This window comes from Monodelphis domestica, chromosome 6, assembly GCF_027887165.1.
Source record: "Monodelphis domestica isolate mMonDom1 chromosome 6, mMonDom1.pri, whole genome shotgun sequence".
Lineage (NCBI taxonomy): Eukaryota > Metazoa > Chordata > Mammalia > Didelphimorphia > Didelphidae > Monodelphis > Monodelphis domestica.
In genome coordinates, this window is record NC_077232.1 from 301,869,422 (window position 1) to 301,890,903 (window position 21,482).

A 21,482-nucleotide genomic window follows, 5' to 3' on the forward strand; every position below is an offset into this window, starting at 1 on the left:
GACAGAGACAGAGACAGAGAAAGAGACAGAGAGAGCACTAGGGAAACCTTCCAATTCTGCGTCTGATCCATCTTGGTTGTATGATCCTGGGCAAGCTCCCAGTGTCCTTGACGGTTTTTATCAAATGTTAAATTTCAGAGAAGATGCTGACTTGCCTTGGTAAAAGGATTTACTCCGTAATGGTTCCCTAAACATTTGAAATTACAGCTCAAGTGCTTATCCCTATCCATTTTACCAGTAAAGAAACTGAGGCTTAGAGTGATTAAACCCAGAATCACATAGAAAGAAGGTGATGGAGTCAGGGATGCCAAGGCAGATCTGATTCCCAACTCTGGCTTCTTTCACTATGCCATGCCTCTCTCTTCCCAGGAGACCTTTACTGCCTCTGCCCTTCAGTTATGCCTCTCACATGATCCGTCTACTTGTTAACACACATTGCCAAAAATAAACATTTCTTAATATTCACTTTGTTTACACTGTTTATCATAGTTATCCTATGCATTTTGTAGGATACTACTCTTGTATAGTGTCCCCCAATGAAATGAAGCTTCTTGAGGGCAAAGACTGATTTTTTGTTTTTGTACACCCAATGAATGCCTACATAATGCCTGGCATATGGTAGGTACCTAAGGCATGCTTTTGAATTGAAATAAATCCAAGAAACTCAATCCTATTGAATCTTGAACCCATGAGGGTAAAAAAAAAATACTCTGAGAAATTTTGTCAGATCTTAGTGTCTATTGGGAAAGCCTGTCTTCACTTTCCCACTTGAAGTAAAACATTCTCTAAATGTTTTTAGTCTTATATCTTTCATGCCAAGAGGCTGATGCCATCTTTATCAGCACTGCCAGTTTGCTTCCTATTTCTCCCAGGTAGTGGAGGGCTTCACTTCTATCAATCCCTCGCTTTGAGAAGTTTCAGAAACCATAATTTCCAGTCAGTGGGTTGATTTAGGAAGAAGGCAGTCCTTACAAAGAAGAGAGTATGCTCCTTGCAGATGCAAAAGTCTATTTGGGTGGCAAGAAATGGCCCATTTGAGGACTCAATCATCTAGTCAGTTCCAACAGAAGTTCAATCAAATTCAGTTTGATTCAACAAAAATTAATTAAGCAACTACTACTATTTACCAAGCACTGTACTGGGCCTGTAGAATGACAGAGAAGGAATGGTTGCTGGCTTCAAACAGCTTACTCTCTACAAGTTGACACCTGCATATTTCCCAGGGCAGACTTGGCCTCCCCAGCTACCCCAATGAGTTGGTGGTTTCTGTTTGTTTCTATTCCCAGATTCAGAAGCAAACAAGTACTATGGCAAAACAAGGGAGAAAACATGAAGCCCATGAAATCAGATCATTCTCTAGACACCAGGGTCTGAAGGGGAAATGGCTCTCCATGCAGTTGGAAAGCTGCATGATCTCATTTCTACAGATGATCACGTTCCAGACATTTAGCTAATGTTTGCTCAGGCAAAAAGGCTTTTTCTTAAACCCCACTCATAATCTGAAATATCACCACCATTATAGATGAAATATTCTCAATCAAATTCTCGTAGAAATGTAGTCAATCTCTTTCCCACAATGATAAGAGTTGTTTGCTAAAGACAAACAGTTTAATGTTTAGAAAACCAATTTCTGATTTTTAAATATAAAATACACATTTGCTTTCTATGCCATGAAGGCTAAAGGTACCATATTGCACTATACTGAGTTTCACATTTGAAAACGAATTTAAGAATATTTTCCATAACATTTTTCTACATTTACCACATGGGTTCATTACTCACCTTTTCAAAATCCAATGAGAAAAATACTGAAAAATTAAATGGGTCATTATTTCATTGATTCATTATTTTCTGATCCCTTTATATTTGTACTAAATTATTGTAGCAAATGGGAATATCTACCTTAAAAAAACCAAATGCGTATAATTATTTGCAGGTAGATCATTATAAACAATATTAATAAGTACCTCAAACTCATAACAGAGTAACTCATAATAGTAACTTCTAAATGAGCATATTTTTCCTTACGAAGCCTATAAACATAATTCAAAATATCCAAAATCCAAAATGATGCCTAAGAAAGGAAACTACTTGTACATCATAGAATATAAGTAACCAGTGTGATATAAAAGAAAAAAGCTCCAGGTCTGGTGTCAGTCTGGGTTCAAATTCTGGCTCTATTGCTTTGTAATATTAAGGAATTCACTTATCTCCATTGACCTCAGTTTCCTCATCTGTGAAATGAGACACTTGCTATAGATACCCCTGGATTCTATCTAGCCCTAGATTTATGAACATATGATCTTATGAATTAGAATTAATTCGAAGATAGCTCATGTCTCTGCACAATTCACTTCTATGCCAGATGCGTTCTCATTCTCTCTAATGTCCAAGAGCCAGTGACATATTGTTGATCAGTCATTTCAGCAGTGCCCATCTCTTCATGACCCAAGTGAGGTTTTCTTTGTAAACATACTCGAGTTGTTTCCCATTACCTTCGCCAGCTCATTTTACAGATGAGGAAACTCAGGTAAATAGTAAAAAGTTAAATTACTTGCCCAGGATCACAACACTACTAAATGTCTGAGTCCACATTTGAATTCATGTGTCTCCCTGATTCCAAACCCAGTACTCTATCTACTTACTATACCACCTAGATGCCCACCAATGGCAGAGGAACTCTTTTTATTTATTTAATATCATCCAAGAGTGAACAAACTATTGTTTGTTTTAAGAATTGTCCAGGAAATGAAGTAGACTTCTGCAAATGCTACAATATCTTTAATTTAATCCATTTTGATTCAATTCATGTACTAGGCATTGTGTTAAGCACTGAAATGAATAATACACTCTTGGATTCACTGCAATGAAGACTAAATCTGCACTGGAATAGAGGCTAACATGGCCTGGTCTTGCTGCAATAGATAAGGCTATCTAAAGATTCACCAAATAGTTCCTCACTACCATTTTTTAAAATCCTCTTATTTTTAAACTATTTTTTTCTGTCTTCTACTCTGCCCTCAGGATTCTCACTGCCATTTTTTTTTGCTTTTATAACATTTTACCTACTTCTAGGAGCTCTGACTTTTCATCGTTTAGGGATTTCTAAGTAAAATCATTTGGCTGAGAAATCTAGGAAGCTCTGTCAGCCATGAAGGGACTCAAAAACAAACAAACAAACAAACAAACAAACAAACAAAACCCTGGAAAACTGTGATAAGTTTGGGTGCATGGATTCTGGCTAGTGAACACTGGGGAGGGAACAAGTTATGCCAGATAAGTGAGATGTTAGCAAAGGTGCATTGCTTAACTGGTTTAACAACCAAAAAATTAGCAAGTACACATGACTCATGTCCAAGTTTAATCTGAATTATTAGCATTTTCTCCTTGATTTAAATCAACAATTTAATTTAAATCAACAATTTAAATCAACAATCAATAAAAACAAATAAACAAAAAAAAACAATCAATGAAGTCTTGATTTGTAGTGTTTGTAGATTCCTGAAGTATAAGTGTTTACCATGAAATCTTAATAATCACATTTTCCAACCCAGGAAGAGCTGGCTCCAGGAGGACACTACTGGATGCTAAAATCTCTAAAAAAATTAATATGCTTATTATTAGAAGAAAAGGAAACAGTGTGAGGAAGGAATCCAATGCAAGAAAATTATATGATTAGAAGAAATCTTAGTTTAACCTGCTATTTCATCCATGATATCAAATATTATTAATAAAGGACAATATTAAATTTAAAAAAACAATCCTTACTGAGTAATTGACTATCCTTTGGCAGAAACAAATTTTACTTTTAGAAGAAGTATTCCTTCCCAAATGCTCCCACCTGAAAACTCTTAGTCGAGTGGGAACAACAACAACAAAAAATGATCCCCACAAGGAAACTTCAATTTTAGGGATAAGACTGGTCTTGTAATATTGTAAATAGTAGTGACAAAAACACAATGGTAGAAAACTAGGGAATTACTAATAATAATTCATATTGATGTAGTTCTTTAAAGTTTAGAAGCATTTAATATACATTACATGAGAGAAGCATCTGTATGACCAGGCTTCTCTTGGCTCCATAGTTCCATCCATTCTGCCATACTACTGTCTTAGCTAACAAACACCATGGCTCCAACATGACCACAAATAGGTAAATAATTAAATGACAACAATAATAGCCAGTATTTATATAATGATTTGTGATTTGCAAAGCACTTTACATATATAAACTCATTTTTTTATTATTGGTTGGTAGATGCTACTAGTATTGCCACTTAAGAATTGAGGAAACTAAGGAAGACAAATTAAGTAACTTGCCCAGAGTCATATATATATATATACACATATATATATATAAAGATCTATCTATCAAGATAGATCTGTATATAGTCCACTAAATATAACTATAACTGGACTGAGGTCTAGGGTGGAAGAAAAGATTGTTTAGCTTTGCAGTAAAAAGTAGGGGTGGAAGTCCCCTAGAGGATATTTTAGGAAATTCTCTGTAATCATGCCTATTTGTAGGTAACCAAGAAGTTACTGAGATCATTGTATAATGGGTATTCAATCTTAGATTTGTTGCCCACAGAAAAACTATTGGCTTTCTGCTTTGGAAATAACAGGTATCGTTGTTTCTACCAACTTGGAGTCATCATTATTACTTTCTCATGATTTATGAGTGAAGATATGAAAGATAGTACAAGGAACCTATATCTAACTCCTAGCTCACATATAATATAACTCAAGCTGTGAAAAGCTTATAAATGTCAGTGTATCAGTTTCATAACAAAAAATAAGAGGGTTCAAGAGGTGGGCAAGAAACCAACCAGATAAGTTTTATAATCATTTAATTGTCAAAGTAGTATGATACCATTTTGAATTGGGGAGTATAATTCCCCAGTTTAAACTAATGGCCATTAATTAAGTGAAGTGATTGATGACTCTTGTTAGTTAATCGATGGCTACCATGAGTAGACAGGTTTATTCTGTTGGTAAACTATTGGGATGATGCCATGATTAAGAAAGGTTTCAGTAGTTTAGCTTCCATGTTTTCCACCCCTCCCCCCAAAGCAGCTTTTCACCATCTTAATGTCACAGGAGAACCACAGCTAAAATGCAATTTAAATATTCTCTTATAGGCTTGTGGATGTGTAGCTAAATGGGACCTTAGAGGTCATTTTCTCCAGTCCTTTTATCTTACTGATTCAGAAAGGCTCAGAGAAAAGAAGAGACTTTTCTATGGGTTCCAGTGGTCAAAGAATTCATGATCATTGTCTACTGTCCAAAGCTAATGCAACTGATTATTGGGTAACAGGCAAACATTCAGTCACTGGGCTTGAACTTAATGTTTTTCCAACTTTGGAGAATCATAGTTAAGGGAGAGTCCTCGCCTCACCACACTGAGGACAAGAGGAAGATATCATTGATTATTGAAAAAAAATATTAGCTACTTAGAACAGGTGAGGTCCACGCAGTCTATTGACATGGAAAAAGAACAGAGCTATCAGGATAGCAGACAATCTCTGCAAATTTCTATAATCTCAGTGGTTACACTAGGGTTTTTTTGTCCATTATTATAAGGATTTTGAATGCCATTGGAACAAAGAATGCCAAGAGGATTTTCTCCAATGTTGCCATCTCCTGTTTTATGCAGTAGATCCTAAAGCCAAGCTAATACACACACACACACACACACACACACACACACACACACACAAATTCATAAAACACACTAACAACTGTTTGAAAGGAAATGCAGCATAGATTGGAAACAACAATGGTGAAGGTGTTACCTTTTTATGATTCTTGTAAACATTTCTGTGGGCAAATCCTTTGCCACAAAGCTTGCATTTGTAAGGTTTGTCTTCGCTGTGTATAATTTTGTGTGCCGCCACCTGATCAATCCGTTTAAAGGATTTATTGCAAACCTCACAGTTGTAGGGACGTTTTTCTGCAGAAAGCAGGGGAGAGATTTAGCCAACTGGAAATAGAGTAATACACTATGAAACTACATCCAAGCTACATTGTTTTGCAAATGAGTTTAACTAATGACAGCACCAAAGAATACCTCAAAAGCAATTAGCCACCATTCTCTCAACACTTTCCCATCATAGATTTAGAACTCAAAGGGACTTTGACACCAGAATCCAATCCCTTCATTTTACAGATAAAAGAGACTGAGGTCACATAAACTTGCCCAGTGTCACATAGCTAATACCTGAGTGATGATTTGAACTCATATCTTCCTGACTCCAAGTCCAGTGGCACCACTGTGCCATCTGGTGGACATTCATTTAATGAGCAATTATTAAGTTCCTATTATGTTTCAGGGATGCAGAGAACAGCATAATTTGTCCCTTACATCAAGAAGCTTTCCGCATTGGTGGAATTTAGCTAACAAGTGGTCATCCGCTTTTATTTGAAGACTTCCCATGAGTGAGAACCCATCACCTCCCAAAGTGTCCCATTCCCCACTGGGAAAGTACCATTGGGAATTCATTCCTTGATAATAATAGCTACCATTTCTACAGAGATTTAAGGCTTACAAAATACATCTCACACATGATCTCATTTGATTTTTTTTGCAACGTGTGAATATTCAAGTATTATTAGCTGCATTTTAGAGACAATAAAGCTGAGGCACAGAAAATTTAAGTCACTTAAGCTGGGTCATAGAGCTAAATAGTATAGAAAAGAGACTAGAAACCTAGAGCTCTCCTGACTAAGTGAATCATTTTTTCCAGCTCTACTGCTTAAATCTGCCTCTTTCTAAAACTTCTACCCATTGCCCCCAGTTCTGCCTTTGGAGGCCAAACAGCCTATTGCTTCCTCCACCTGACAGTCCTTCAGATTCTTGAGGCCTACTCTCATAATCCATGTAAGTCTTTTTTTTTCATCTTAAACTTCATGAGTTCTAATTCATCCTCATATGGCTGGATCTCATGGCTGTTCTCCATCCCAGCCCTTTCTCTGAACAAGCTCTGGTTTGACAATAACCTTAACAAATGTCATGTTGAGAAATAAACCAACACTCAAAGGAAGCTAATTGGTGAAAATTCCACAAAAGTATCAATAGAAAGAGAAAAGGGCAAAATTTACCAGAATGCGTAATCATGTGGCGCTTTAGCTGATTGGGGGTAATAAATTTCTTGTTGCATTCCTGACATTCAAAGATCTCATGGACCTGCAAAATGAAGTGTTAATGAGCATTTTTACTATTAAGCAGAAAGAATAACTCATAATGGATACAACAAAGTCATTCTATGTAAAGAACTTGAATCAACAGCAGAATGAGTTTTGCCTTCATTATATAATGTGCAAAACTAATAAATCTCCAGTAATTTAGGTCTGCCTTTATTTCTGTAATGATTATTTTATCATTGCATTCACATAATTTCTATATATATCTTGATACCTGGACTCCCAGAAGGTTATCCCTATGTAGCTGAGTAGTTATTTGAATGGAGTTTATCTCTATTTCCTCTTGTGTTTATAGCTGGCATTTCTAAACCTTATCAAATAATAGACATGAAAATGGATGTCATTGCTTTACTCCTGATCTACACCCAAAGATGCAAACATGTGGTTTTAATTACTGGTAAAAAATGTTAATGTGGACTATAATGTTTATATTTTTCTTAATATCAAAATAAATGTGCATTTATTTCATAACTTTATCCAGTGTATAATATTTTCAACATTATTGTCATCATCACCTAAAATTATATTAATATATTTATATTTATATTTATTAGAGATTCCTTCTTTCTATCTTCTTGTTTAAAGACATATATTTTCTCCTCCGGGCTGCTTTGTTTTCATTTCAAAAGTTTGGGAATGTAATCTTATTGTTGTCATTTTTAAAAATTAAATTATGTATTATTTCTGTGACTTGTTTCTTGATATCCATTTCTAAGGATTATATTAATTTCCACTTACATTTGAAATCTATCTTCAAAAGAACTTCATTGCTTCTAATTTACATTGCCCTATGATGAATGAAGGATGTGTTCATTATTTCTGCATCTCTACATTTTTATATGGGGTTTTACATTACAGATTTTTTGTTTTGTTTTCTTTTCTGAGTATTCATAAGGCTTCTGACCACCTTTATCTAAAGGGATTCCCCTGCCAACGCTGCTAAACCATCAAAATAAATGTAAGTATGGTTAGTTTGTAATGATTTGAGTGTGACCTCTGTGGAAGAGGCATGAAGAAAGGGAGGATTTGTAGGACAAGTCAGGCATGCAGACCAAGGTGATTGATATGTCTGTCAATCAAGGTGAAGATTCCAAACAGAATGTTCCCAGGAGAGGCAGTTGAAGCTGGCCAGGGGGAGGAACTGATTCTCTCTCTCTGGGGGTGACTGACCAAGAGAGAAATCTCTTCTCTGGGTTCCTGACCAAAAGAGGCTGTTTTTTTCTGATCTAGGCAGAGAGAGAGACCTTTGGGGTTTTGACAGAGTCTGGACTTGAATTAGTCAAGCAGAGATTATCTGACTAAAGTAAAAAGAAAAGAAGAAAAATACTTGTCCTTTAAACTCTCTGATTGTCCCCTGAGTCACAGCTGTGACTAGACTGACATTTCCTAAAACCTTCATAACTCTTCCTTGTAGATTAGGGACACCCTATCCCCTTCACCTCAATCCCCATCCTGTTTGTTCCCAATAAATTCCTTTACTTAAGAAAGGAAGAGTGAAGACTATTTCTCTGAAATCTCAAAGTTCCCCTGAGTTACTTAGAAGGTGGCTGACTAAGATTGGGGGAGGGGAAAGGGAGGCGTGGGTGGAAATTGGGAGGTGAGGGGAGGAGAAGGGTAGGAAATATTATTAGCCATTAGTGATCTATAGGCAGCTGCAGAGCACCCCTTTAACAGTATCTCTCTCTCTAGCAACATCTCTTTATCTCTTCCATTATAAGTAGGCAGTCTCAGGGTTCCCCTAGTAGCAGCTCTCTAGCAGCCAGAGTATATTCCAGTTATTACAACAAGAAATAGTTCCACTCAGATCATCTTTTATTACACCTCATGGCTGGTTCCAACTGATAGCTATCTCCCTTTAAAAGAACTGATCAAATTCTCATAAAGTTCACTCACCTACATTTGCAAAATTTTTCTTCCAATTTAAATAAAATGAGGTAACCCTCACCTGTCTTGATTTTTTTAGACATCTGTCCCATTATTCACTATTCCTTAAGGTTTTTGACAGTGGTTTAATGATCACATCTGCAAGGTTTTTTTTTCCATTGTTCTGGGGCAAAATTCATACAAGCCAGGAAACCTGAACTTAGTTAAATCATCTCAGTATGCTCTTATCATATTTTTATCTATCATGAAATTATATTCTTTCAAACATATCTATTCTTTACAATCACGAGATAATCTAACTTGCTTCATAAGATAAAGCAATAGCTTGATTTCACTTTCCACTATATGACATCATCCACCCAAAGCAGTATACCTATCTACTCTGTTCTTATTAATATTATTAACATAGCTATAAGAGGTCTTTTTTATCTTTAGTATTATTCAAAAGACTCTGGCCCTTCTTAAAAATCCATAATTTCTTCTACCTTCCCGCTATTTAATACATGGTCATTTTTACCCAGAGATTTTCAGAGTTCTCCTTAAAGCTACATCAATCTATTTAGATGTATTATTATTCATCAGAATAATTCACAAATGCAGCATGAGAATTTTTTTAAATCTCCTCTCCATCTTGTAGATAAAATGTTATTCACTTCACAGAGTTATCTATTCTCTTCTTCTTCCTGAGTTTCAACTGAGGACAAGTTGGATGTTTATAAGATAATTTTAATTCATAATAATTATTCTTAATTAATTATATTGAAACAATTTCATATTTTATATTATTTGCTTTGTTTTATATTATTTATATATATATTTATACATTTATAATTAATTATAATTAAACTTTGGTTTATAATAATTAGTTACAATTAAACTTAATTTATAATTTTAACTTACTTTATTTTATAATCATCATATACTATAAAGTTTTATTTTTAATTATTACTTCCCTTTTTAAGAATAAAGAATAATTCAAAATAATAACTACCCTTATATATATATATATATTGTGTTTTAAGATTTGCAAATTAATTTCTTCATAACCACCCTTTGTGGAAGGCATAAAAACGATACCAATCCAAGTACAATGTCTACATATGTTGTCTCTTTCTATAGGCTATGAGATCCTTGAGGGCTAGGACTATTTGATTTTTTCTTTGCTTCCCCAGTAATTGGTATGATACTTGATATATAGTATTTGATAAATACTTAATAATTACTTATTGACTCAATTCAATTCAAAACAACAAATATTTTGTTAAACATGTTTTTTGGAACTTGGTTCCAAAACTGAATGTTAATTAATATGTGGGACTCATACCATGGTTAACTTGGTAGGAACAAAATTTTTTAGAGCAATTATAAGTTATTGACCCATAGATCAATGAAAATATCATAGCAAGTAGAAAAAATAGTAGTAATAGTAATAAAAAAATAATAAATCATTACCAACCTTTATATATTGTTTTAAGGCTTTCATAATATTATACAGCTATTATCTTATTTGATTTTATCTTTGTAAGAACCCTTGTAAGAAGTGTTATTATTATTATAATCATTTTACATATAAGAAAACTAAGTTAAGTGATTTGTCTGGTTATTGCATAGCTTGCTAAGTATCTAAGAAGGACTTGAACTCAGATCTTCTTATCTCTATATATGTTCCTCTAGATTCTATCTAGCCTCTCCACAGGGTACTACTATAGGTGGTATGAAACTTTTCTAGCAGCAGCTCTCCCCTGGTACAATATCTGGAGAAAGGGACATAACTTGCTGAAACCCGGAGGAATAGTTGGAAAGATGGGCAGAAAAGAGGAGGGTAACATCTTCTAAAGATGTATGAGGGCCCAGAGCACGTCATCTTGTATTTGAATTATTGCTTTCTGATATTTGAAAAGATGGCCAGGTTCATCAGTAGGTTACAACGCTTCAGCCCTCTGTCTATCCAATAGACTCATGAACTGTATCATTAGCAATGATGAGTCCCAGGTTTGCTAATATGGCAAAGGTAATCCAATGTAAAGTGCAATTGAAGTGGGAATGCTGAGCATTTATTTACTCTCGGTGTCCTTAGGCAAGTCAAGTCACTGATGTGCTTCAACTTCCTGATTTCAACTCTAGATCAATTATTCTATAATCCTCTTTAACTGGTTAGGATTTTTCAGAGTTTGAAGAGAGATAGGAGGTGAGAGAGGTATAAAGATCTATCACTGAATTCAGGGTGAACAACAAATCCTGGGCAAGCTTAGTCCTTACAAAATTACAATAAAAGTAAAATAAATAAACTTCTTTGGATTTTGCTTACTTTCACTGATACCATCCATAGCTACCCTGGTATTAGGTTATTAGAGGAAAGAAAAAAAACCTTCTGCTTAGTCTGATAAACAGTATCAGGTCAGGAATCTAGATCTCCTGCTCTTCAGTTTATGAGTATAAAAAGTTAATTTTATGAGCCCTTCCTATGGGATTGATGAAACTAAGACCTAATGACATCATCTGCTAACATTTCTGTACTAAATAAGCATATGAACTCATTTTCAAAGCATATTTTAAAAATAAAAATCAGTAAGATAAGATTCATGTTACTAAGGAATAGTTTTTTGTCATTTTTTTTGCCAAAAAGTTGTAGTTTGGGGTCTTGTATAGAGTGCTAGGCTTGAAATCAGGAAGACCCAGGTTCAAATACTGCCCTTGACAGAGTGTGTGCCTAGATAAGTCACAAATCCTATCTACCTCAAGAGCATATAACTGTCCTACTCATAGATAGGTAATAATTTACCTCAATGGAAGGAGTTCCTGTGCTCTAATGAAATCACAGATCCTTTCACTACACTCTCTCTCTCCCTCCCCCCCTTCTCTCTCTCTCTCTCTCTCTCTCTCTCTCTCTCTCTCTCTCTCTCTCTCTCTCTCTCTCTCACACACACACACACACACACACACATTTAGGGGTGTGGCTAACATGGCAATTTATCTTGATTGACAGCATATTTGTTACAGAAGTTTTGAAATTTTACTCCCTAGTTGGGGGAGGGGGGCTATAGATAAATATTTCATTCCTTAAAATAATGCGTTTTTTTAAGAGAGAAAACCGAATTTGGATAGTTACAGATTGTGATGTTGTGTCATTTTTTGTCATTTTTAACTCGGTGATCCCACTTGGGGTTTTTCTTGGCAAAGATACTACTGTTTTGCCATTTTCTTCTCCAGCTCATTTTATAGGTGAGGAAAATTAGGCAAACAAGGTTAACAGACTTGTCCAGAGTCACTCAGGTAGTAAGTGTCTAAAGCCAGATTTTAACTCAGGAAGATGAGTTTTCCTGACTCCAAGCTCAGCATACTATTCACTGTGATATCTAGTTGTCCTCAGGAAAACCTGAGTCAGAGAGCCTCAATTCAAACATTCTTCTGTCATGCATAGATTGTGTGACCTTGGATAAATTAATGAATCACTCATTACGACAGTTGGGGTGGTGTAAAAAGAGACGAGAAGGCAATGTTGGAATAAAAGTCCTCTAAGGCACTACCTATCATCCTCAGTGGATTGACTGAGGCATTTTGAGCACAGAAAAAGAGTTAGCTGTAGGAAACCTGTCAATATGAAGTTTTATTTCTTTGTTTGTTTTTTTATTGAATTGAACACTAATTCACAACTCAAAAAGATGATTACATGGTAATTTTGTTATCAAATCTATTATTTCTGTACTGAAACATATATAATCATTAGAATAAAGGTTATTTTAGTTTGCTTAGCTCCAATGAGAATGTGTGTTCTGAATTCCCCTAAGGACTCTTAGAGAAATCAAAACCTCAGAAGTCTCATCCCCTGCTTTACAAACCTTCCGGTGTTCCTGAAGAGTTGACAGTGAAGAACACTTCTTGCTACACACTGTGCATATGAGCTTTTTTCTGGGGTTTCCTGAATATGAAACAAAATACAAGATGATCTGACTGAAGAAATCTAACAGAACATATCCTATATTTCCAGAAGCTGTGCAATTTGCCCAGAGAATCCTTAGTGTGCCGTAGCGGACATAGAGCCAACTTCTCAGCCTGGAAAACCTGAGATTAAAGCCTGCCTTTGATATTTATTGGCACTGACTAACTATGACAAAGTTAACAACTCTTCAACACACAAAAAAAGGTGCCAAACTGCATTGAAAAAGAGAATATCCTCACCCGAGAGTTCCCAACATCAACAAAATGCCAAGTTCAGTTCTTATCCTTAAAGAATATACGTAGGCCAAATGCTGTCCCTAGGATTGTTAAACCTTTCATGTCTAAATACATAATTATGTTTTTTAATATTTTTCAATTTTTTCAATGGTTACATGATTAATGTTGTCTCCCTCCCCCATCCCAGAACTTACAAGCAATTCCATTGGGTTATACATGTATTATCACTCAAAACCTTTCGTATTATTCATTTTTGTAATAGAGTTATCTTTTAAAACCAAAACTTCAAATCATATACCCATATAATGAATTGAGAAATCATATGTTTTCTTCCACATTTCTACTCCTACAATTACTTCGCTAAATGTTGGTAGCATTCTTTCTTGTAAGCCTCTCAGAATTGTCCTGGATCATTGTATTGCTATTAGTAGAAAAGTCAATTACATTTGATTGTTCCACAATATTGCAGTTATGGTGCATAATGTTCTCTTGGCTCTGCTTTTTTCACTCCACATCAGTCTGTTTAGATCTTTCCAGTTCTTGTAGAAATCAAATGGTTCATAATTCCTTACAGCAAAATAGTATTCCATCTCCATCATATACGACAATTTGTTCAGCCATTCCCCAATTGAGGGACATCCCTTCATTTTCCAATTTTTTGCCACCACAAAAAGGTTAAATATAAATATTTTTGTACAAATAGGTTCATCCCCATAGAGAAGGCTAGTAATGCATTACTGGATCAAAGGGCATGCATTCTTTTAAAATCCTTTGAACATAATTCCAGATAGACTTCCAGAATGGTTGAATAAATTCACAACTCCACCAGCAATGCATTAGTATTCCAATTCTGTCACATCACCTCCAACATTTATTATTTTTCTTTACTCTCATGTTGGCCAATCTGTTAGGTTTGAGGTGGTACCTTATAGCTATTTTGATTTGTATTTCTCTAATCAGGAGAAATTTAAAACACTTTTCACATGATTATTGATAGTTTTGATTTCTTTGTCTGAAAACTGCTTATTCCTATCCCTTGACCATTTGTCAACTGGAGAATTACTTGGTTTTTAATAAATTTGGCTTAATCATTTATTTATTTGAGAAATGAGACCTTTATCAAAGAATTTTGTCATGAAAAAAATTTTTTCCCAGTTTGTTGCTTCCCTTCTAATCTTATTTACATTGGTTTTGTTTGTACAAAATCTCTTAAATTAAATGTAGTCAAAATTATTCATTTTATATATATTTATATGTTCTCATATAAACATATATACAGAGAACATATATATATTTATATGTTCTCATATAAACATATATACAGAGAACATATATATATTTATATGTTCTCTGTCACTTATTTGGTCTTAAATTCTTCCCCTCTCCATAGATCTGACAGGTATAATATTCTAAATTCACCTAATTTACTTATAATATCACTCTTTATGTTTAAGTGGATATACCCATTTTAAAATAACTTATAAAGTATAGGGTGTGAGATATTGATCTAAACCTAATTTTTGACATACTCTTTTCCAGTTTTCCCAGCAGTTTTTGTCAAATAGGGAGTTCTTATTCCAAACACTAGGATCTTTGGGTTTATCAGACACTAGATTGCTGAGGTCATTTATGCCTACTCTATTCCATTGATCTACCCTTCTATCTCTTAGCTAGTACCAAATTGTTTCAATAATCACTGTTTTATAGTATAGTTTAAGATCTGGTACTGCTAGGTCACCATCCATCACATTTTTTTTTCATTAGTTCACTTGATATTCCTGATCTTTTGTTCTTCTAGAGGAATTTTATTATTTTTCTAGACCTAGAAAATAGGTTGGTTTTTTTTTTTGGTAATTTGACAGGTATGGAACTGAATAAGTAAATTAATTTAGATAGGATTATAATTTTTATTATATTAGTTCATCCTACCCAGGAGCAGTTAATATTGTTCTAATTGTTAGGATCTCATTTTATTTGTGTAAAAATGTTTTGTAGTTGTTCATATAATTCCTGTGTTTGTAATGGCAGATAGATTCCCAAAAATCTTATATTGTCTAGAGCCATGTTGGTAAAGACATGGTATGCATACTCTAGCATGCTGGAGGGGTTTCTTCATTCCCCCTCTTGACCATACCTGAGGACATTTTTTTTGCATGACCCTCCCCTCTGCCCAGCAGACCAACATGCTCACTTTCAGATAATGCCAGGGTGGGGGTAGGGAGCTCACATGATTCTTAAAGGTGCAGTTTGGGCACACAATCTCTTAAAAGGTTCACCAACACTAGTCTAGAGTGATTTTAAATGGAATTTCTCTTTCTAATTTTTGCTGCTGATTTTTGTTGAAAATATACAGAAATGCTGATGATTTATATGGGTTTATTTTGTTTCCTTCAACTTTCCTAAAGTTATTATTTCCACTAGCTTTTTAGTTGATTTTCTAGGATTCTCTAAATATAGCATCATATCACCTGCAAAGAGTGATAGTTCAGTTTCCTCATGGACTATTTTAATTTCTTATTTTTTTTCTTCTCTGATTGCCACAGCTAGTGTTTCTAGTATAATGTTAAATAATAGAGGTGATAATGGGCATCCTTGCTTCACTCCTGATCTTATTGGGAAGGCTTCTAAATTATCCCCATTGCAGATGATACTTGCTGATGGCTTATTATTTTGAGGGAAGGCTCTTTTATTCCTATGCTTTCGAGTGTTTTTCAATAAGAATGGGTGTTTTATATTGTCAAAGGCTTTTTCTGCATCTATTGAGATAATCGTGTGATTTCTCTTAGTTTATGTACTAATATGGTCAATTATGTGGATAGTGTATTCCTGGCATGAATCCCACTTAGACAATGTGAATAATCCTTGTGATTATATTAATGTAGTCTCTCTCATAGTATTTTTTTTGAAGATGTATGTTCATTAAGGAGATTGGTCTATAATTTTCTTTCTCTGTTTTTGGTCTTCATGGTTTGGGTATCAGTATAATATTTGTGTCGTAAAAAGAATTTGGTAAGACTCCTTTGCTTATTTTGGTGAATAGTTTGTATAGTATTGGGATAAATTGTTCTTTAAATGTTTGATAGAATTCACTTGTGAATCCATCTGGCCCTGAGGACTTTTTCCTGGGGAGTTCAATTTCTTTTTCTGAGATGGGATTATTTAAATATTCTATTTCCTCTTCTCTTAATATAGGCAATTTATATATTTTTAAAATATTCATCCATTCCACCTAGATTGTCAGGTTTATTGTCATATGATTGGGCAATATAGCTCCTGATAATTGCTTTAATTTCCTCTTCATTAGAGGTGAAATCACTCTTTTTATATTTGATACTGATAATTTGATTCTCTTCTTTCTTTTCTTTTTGTCAAATTAACCAATATTTTATCTATTTTATTTGTTTTTTTTCCAAAGTACCATCTCCTAATCTTAGTTATTAGTTCAATAGTTTTTTTTTTTTGCTTTAAATTTTATTAATTTCTCCTTTGATTTTTAGGATTTCCAATTTAGTCTTTATCTGGGGAGATGTCATTTTTTTTCTAGTTTTTTTTTTTAGTGCATGCCCAATTCATTTATTTCCCCTTTCTCTATTTTGTTGATATAAGTACTCAGGGATACAAATTGTCCCCCCAAGTACTGCTGTGACCATATCCCATTAATTTTGATATGTTGTCTCCCAATTGTCATTTTCTTCAATGAAATCAGTAATTGTTTCTATGATTTGTTCTTTAATCCACCAGTTTTGAAGGATTAGACTATTAGTTAAAATACATAATTAAACCATTTCTGAATACTTTGTGAATTACGAAAGGTCATTTTGAAGATAAAATGGAAGATTAAGAAATTGTCTACAAATCTTAAAAACCTATATGAATATTATTGTTACTACTATTACTAAAATTATTACTCTAATGATCCAAATTATACAGATAAGGTAACTAAGTTATAGAGAAATTGGATGGCTAGCCCAGGGTGTGTTTGAGGTAGAATTTGTAATATTCCCAAATCTAACTCCAATGCTATCTAATAGCTCTATGTATATGTATATGCATTCAGGAGCATTAAGTTGATGAGTATCATCTGACAGAGACTTGAACACTGATATTCTGAAAAAAATAGCAGATCAATAAAAGCATCAAATCAGTGTTTTAGTATCAGAAGCAGAAATTCCTGTCCTGGAAATCTTACTCTAACTCTCTTGAAGGAGGGAAGGAAACACATACTTATTCAGAACTTATTATTTACCAGGCATTGTGCTAAGTACTTTAAAAATATATGATTTGATCTCCAAAACAACCTGTGAAGGTAGATATTATTATCCTCATTTTACAGATGATGAAACTGAGACAGATAAAAGTTAAGTGACTAGTAAACAAGTAAGTGTCTAAGGCTTTATTTAAACTCACCTTCATGACTTTAATTCCAGTGTTCTATCCACTGTAACATCTAGTTGCCTCTAACATTGAATTGCTACCTTTGGAGAAAGTGGGCTAGCTCCTGGTTACCCACTTTATCTTGCTACTTGGCAAATCAACCTCTCTTTTTAGTTGGACACCTCTTGAACAACCATATTTCTCCACTGTTGTTCTTGTATGCTATTATTTTCCAATCTATTCATGCCCAGCTACCTCATTGTCATTAATCATTAAACCATGAGCCATTAAAATTCATTCCATTTATCAATTCTTAAGTCTCTTCATTGTCAAAGTAATAAGCTATTAGTCAATTCAACCATAGATCCATTAAAATCCATTTTAAATCCACAGATCCATTTAAATCCATTAAATTCAACCAGAGATCAATAGTTCACATTCTTAGTTCTTAGACAAGAAAGAGGTACCTCAGAAAGGACTTAGGTTGTCTCACATTATACAAGAAGCTCTCCCACAACAAACCAATTAGTATCTATTGAAATGTTTCTTGAGGATCTACAATGAAGAAGAACCTACTGCTTCCTTAGAGAAAGCTTAATATGGTCTAAATCTGCATCAGTCACGAATAATGGATACAGATAAACAAGATGAAAGCAATAACTAACAGAACCCCACAGCTGTGAGAAGGATAATGGGGAGACCAACTGTCTCATTGAGAAGGAAACAAATTGCTGAGTCCTTCAGAATGGAAAGCTCCAAGAAAAAGGACAAAATCTATTTTCACTTACCAACATGAATGTTTTCCTTGTGTTTTTTCAGAGCATCTTTACTTCTGAATCTCTTCCCACAGCCATCAGCCTTGCAGATAAATTGGGGATCCCCTTGGCATGCCTCTCTGTGTTGCTCCAAACTATAATAAGGAGTCAATAAAAGAGGGATGGGAGAGGTGAAGAGAAACAGTTAAGAAAGACCTACCAAATTTAGCCTCCCAGCAGGCCTAAAGAATTGGAACCACCTGGAAGCCTCACAAAGCCTCTGCATGCATTACCTAAAGCAGGTGAGCAGAAAAGGGCTAAGGCTGTCTGATCATGTGTCATCACAGCCTATGAAGCACAAAAGAGGCATGCAAAGACTGGCCAGGAAGGACAGGAGAGCCAGGAGACCAACAACTCAGAAACAAAACCTCGATTCTGAGCACAGGGATGTATTGCAAACATAACAGTGGAAAGTCTTCAAAGAATCCCCTGGGGAGGTCTTCTCCATGCAGTGAAGGATGCTAAAGAGAAAAAGAGAAATGAAAAATGAACAACAGAAGGAAAAAAGAAATGTTTTTTGGGGGAACATTCTAAATATAAGAGAGTTTTAAAGTGTGTGAGGAATTTTTTCTCTCATTTAATCCTCCCAATGACCCTGTCTAAAGCAAGATTCAAACTGAGGTTGTCCTTCCCTGAATTTTTGGCCAATCTTGTCTTCAAACTAAGTTAACAGCCTATAGATCTGGAACTCTTTTAAACCAAATCATAGAGGGCTGAATAGGTTAAAAAACCAAAATGACCAATTTAATCTATCTAGGAAAAAGAATACTATAATCACTAAAAGTGCAAGTGTCTTCATTTCTTAAATCAGTTTTTTAAATAAAATGCAATTGTTCTTTTCTTCCTTCCTTCCTACCTCTCCCTCTCCCCCTTTCCCTCTCCCCCCTCCCCCTCCCCCTACCTTTCCCCCCCCTAATATTTTCAACAGGGGAAAAGTTTTGATTTTTGGATTGCCTTGGTTTTCAGTGATGACAGGGCTTCAAAAGAACATTATGAAAATAGCTTTGAAACATAATTCAGGACATTTCTAAACATTACTTGAATATGATTCAGGAATAAAGGCATCTGCTCTTCAATGGCTCTAAAAGGTTCACATTCTGTTTCTGACTCTGTCCTATCCTACAACCTCAAGAAAATTATTTGACTTCCCAATGCCACACACAGCTCTCAAAGACAAAATATTAGTATCATATGGACAGTTGTACATCTGCCTTAGAGAAAAGCTTTTTCCACCAAGAGTTCCCCACACCAGTGAAAGGAAAGCTTGGTGACAAGATGAATAATAATAATAATAATTTTAAAAGAATTGGGAAAAATGTTGTTTGTAATTGTGAATCCAGGCCATCTTCAATGTAATTGTATCACAAGAAAGCAGCATTTGGGTCTTTGGGAATAAAGTACCTGAAATGGAATTAAGAGTAGAGTACAGGTGAAAATTGGCAAGCCAGCTACCTCACTAAGCTTTAGTTTTTTAATCTTCAAAAAAAAAATAACAACTGCAACAATAGCTACCATTTAGAGGGCACTTAAAGTTTTATAAAGTGCTTTACAAATATCTGATTTTTATCTTATAGTACTCTCAGAGTTAGGTGCATTCCTCGCAGAATTCTTATAAGATAACTGATATATATTCATCCTTAGGTGGCTCAGTAGATAAAACACTGGACTTAGATTTGGGAAAACTTGAATCCATATCCTGCCTCAGTCACTTACTAGTTATATGATTTGGAGGAGCCATCTTAACCGCTGCTTGCCTCAGTTTCCTCAACTGAAAAATGTGCATAATATCAGTATCAGCTCCCAAGGGTTGTTGTGAGAGTCCAAAAGAAAATGTTTAGAGCTGGAGCCAAGATTGTGGCTTAGTAGCAGGAAAAACTTGGAATCTCTCAGAAATTTCTTCCAAAGCTATCATTACAAAGCAGCTCAAAAGGACAGAGGTTCAAAACAGTGAGAAAGGGGGCTCTTCCACAAGACACAACAAAAGATAATCAGTAAGAGAGGATTCCTTCCCTATAAGGGGGAAAAACTGCACAAGGGTCTACCCTTCCCCCCACTCACCCCACCAGTTAGATCCAGGGCTATGGAAATATCCAAATTCTTGGGAGCTGGCTAAAAGCACCACACACAAACTCCTGAGGATTGTACCAATCCTGAGCAGTGAGATTTAGGGAATAACAGAGAACTGTATCTATAGCATCAGTAGTGGCCCCAGAAGCTGAGGAAGATAGCCTAAGGTCAAAACATGGGGCAGCTTGCTATACTATAGACCCACCCTTGAATATAACAGTCATAAGAGGTGGGGCTCAGAGCTGCAACAGCAGCAGCAATAGCAGCAGAAGCTGAGGAAAGTCACACAAAGAACATCACAAATATACCTGCCCTCATTCGGGTTTCTAACAGGGAAGGGAAGATAGTATTAAGTCAAAGACCAGTGAGACAGAAACTAAGAAAGCAATAAGTACCAACATGCAGGAATCTCAATCCTCTAGTGGCAAAAGGAATAAACAATAGCAAAAAAAGCTCTAGACCTGGGAGAACATCTATGGAAAAAAAAGAACAAAATACAGAAGCAACAGCAGAGAGTGAGAAACAAGCAAACAAATCCAAACTTTCCAAAAAAATGGAAATTGGTCATAAGCTCTGGAGGAGCTCAAAATGGAGTTCAAGAACTAAGTAAGAAAGAAAGAAGAAAATGGGAAGAAAAGTGGGGGAAAGAAATGAAAGTAATGCAAAAAGAAAACAATAGTTTAAAAGACAAAATTGCCCATGTGAAAAAGAGGCATAGAAATCAAATGAAGTAAGAAGCAAATTGGAGACCAGAATTGACCTGCTGGAAGCCACGAAAAACAGAATAGACGAAACCAAAAAAGAAAATCATGGGAGAGGGTAGGTGGCTCAGTGGATGGAGAGCCAGGCCTAGAGACAGGAGGTACTAGGTTCAAATCTGGCCTCAGACACTTCCTATCTGTGTGACCCAGGGCAAGTCACTTAACCACCAGTGCCTATCCCTTACTGTTCTTCTGCCTTAGA

The 21,482-nt window shown here is 35.1% G+C and overlaps 1 protein-coding gene across 3 annotated transcripts in view; it reads right to left on the bottom strand.

The window, feature by feature from the left end:
• The window catches only part of PRDM5 (PR/SET domain 5), a 281,441-nt gene that overhangs the window by 103,839 nt on the left and 156,120 nt on the right, over positions 1-21,482 (bottom strand). For all 3 annotated transcript variants that reach the window (XM_056803499.1, XM_007495542.2, XM_056803500.1), the window contains exons 6-10: positions 18,821-18,913; positions 18,426-18,547; positions 12,927-13,006; positions 7,102-7,186; positions 5,796-5,953 (exon numbers count right to left, since the gene is read on the bottom strand). In XM_056803499.1, coding sequence (XP_056659477.1) covers positions 5,796-5,953; positions 7,102-7,186; positions 12,927-13,006; positions 18,426-18,547; positions 18,821-18,913 — 538 coding nt within the window. The remainder of the gene's footprint in view (positions 1-5,795; positions 5,954-7,101; positions 7,187-12,926; positions 13,007-18,425; positions 18,548-18,820; positions 18,914-21,482) is intronic.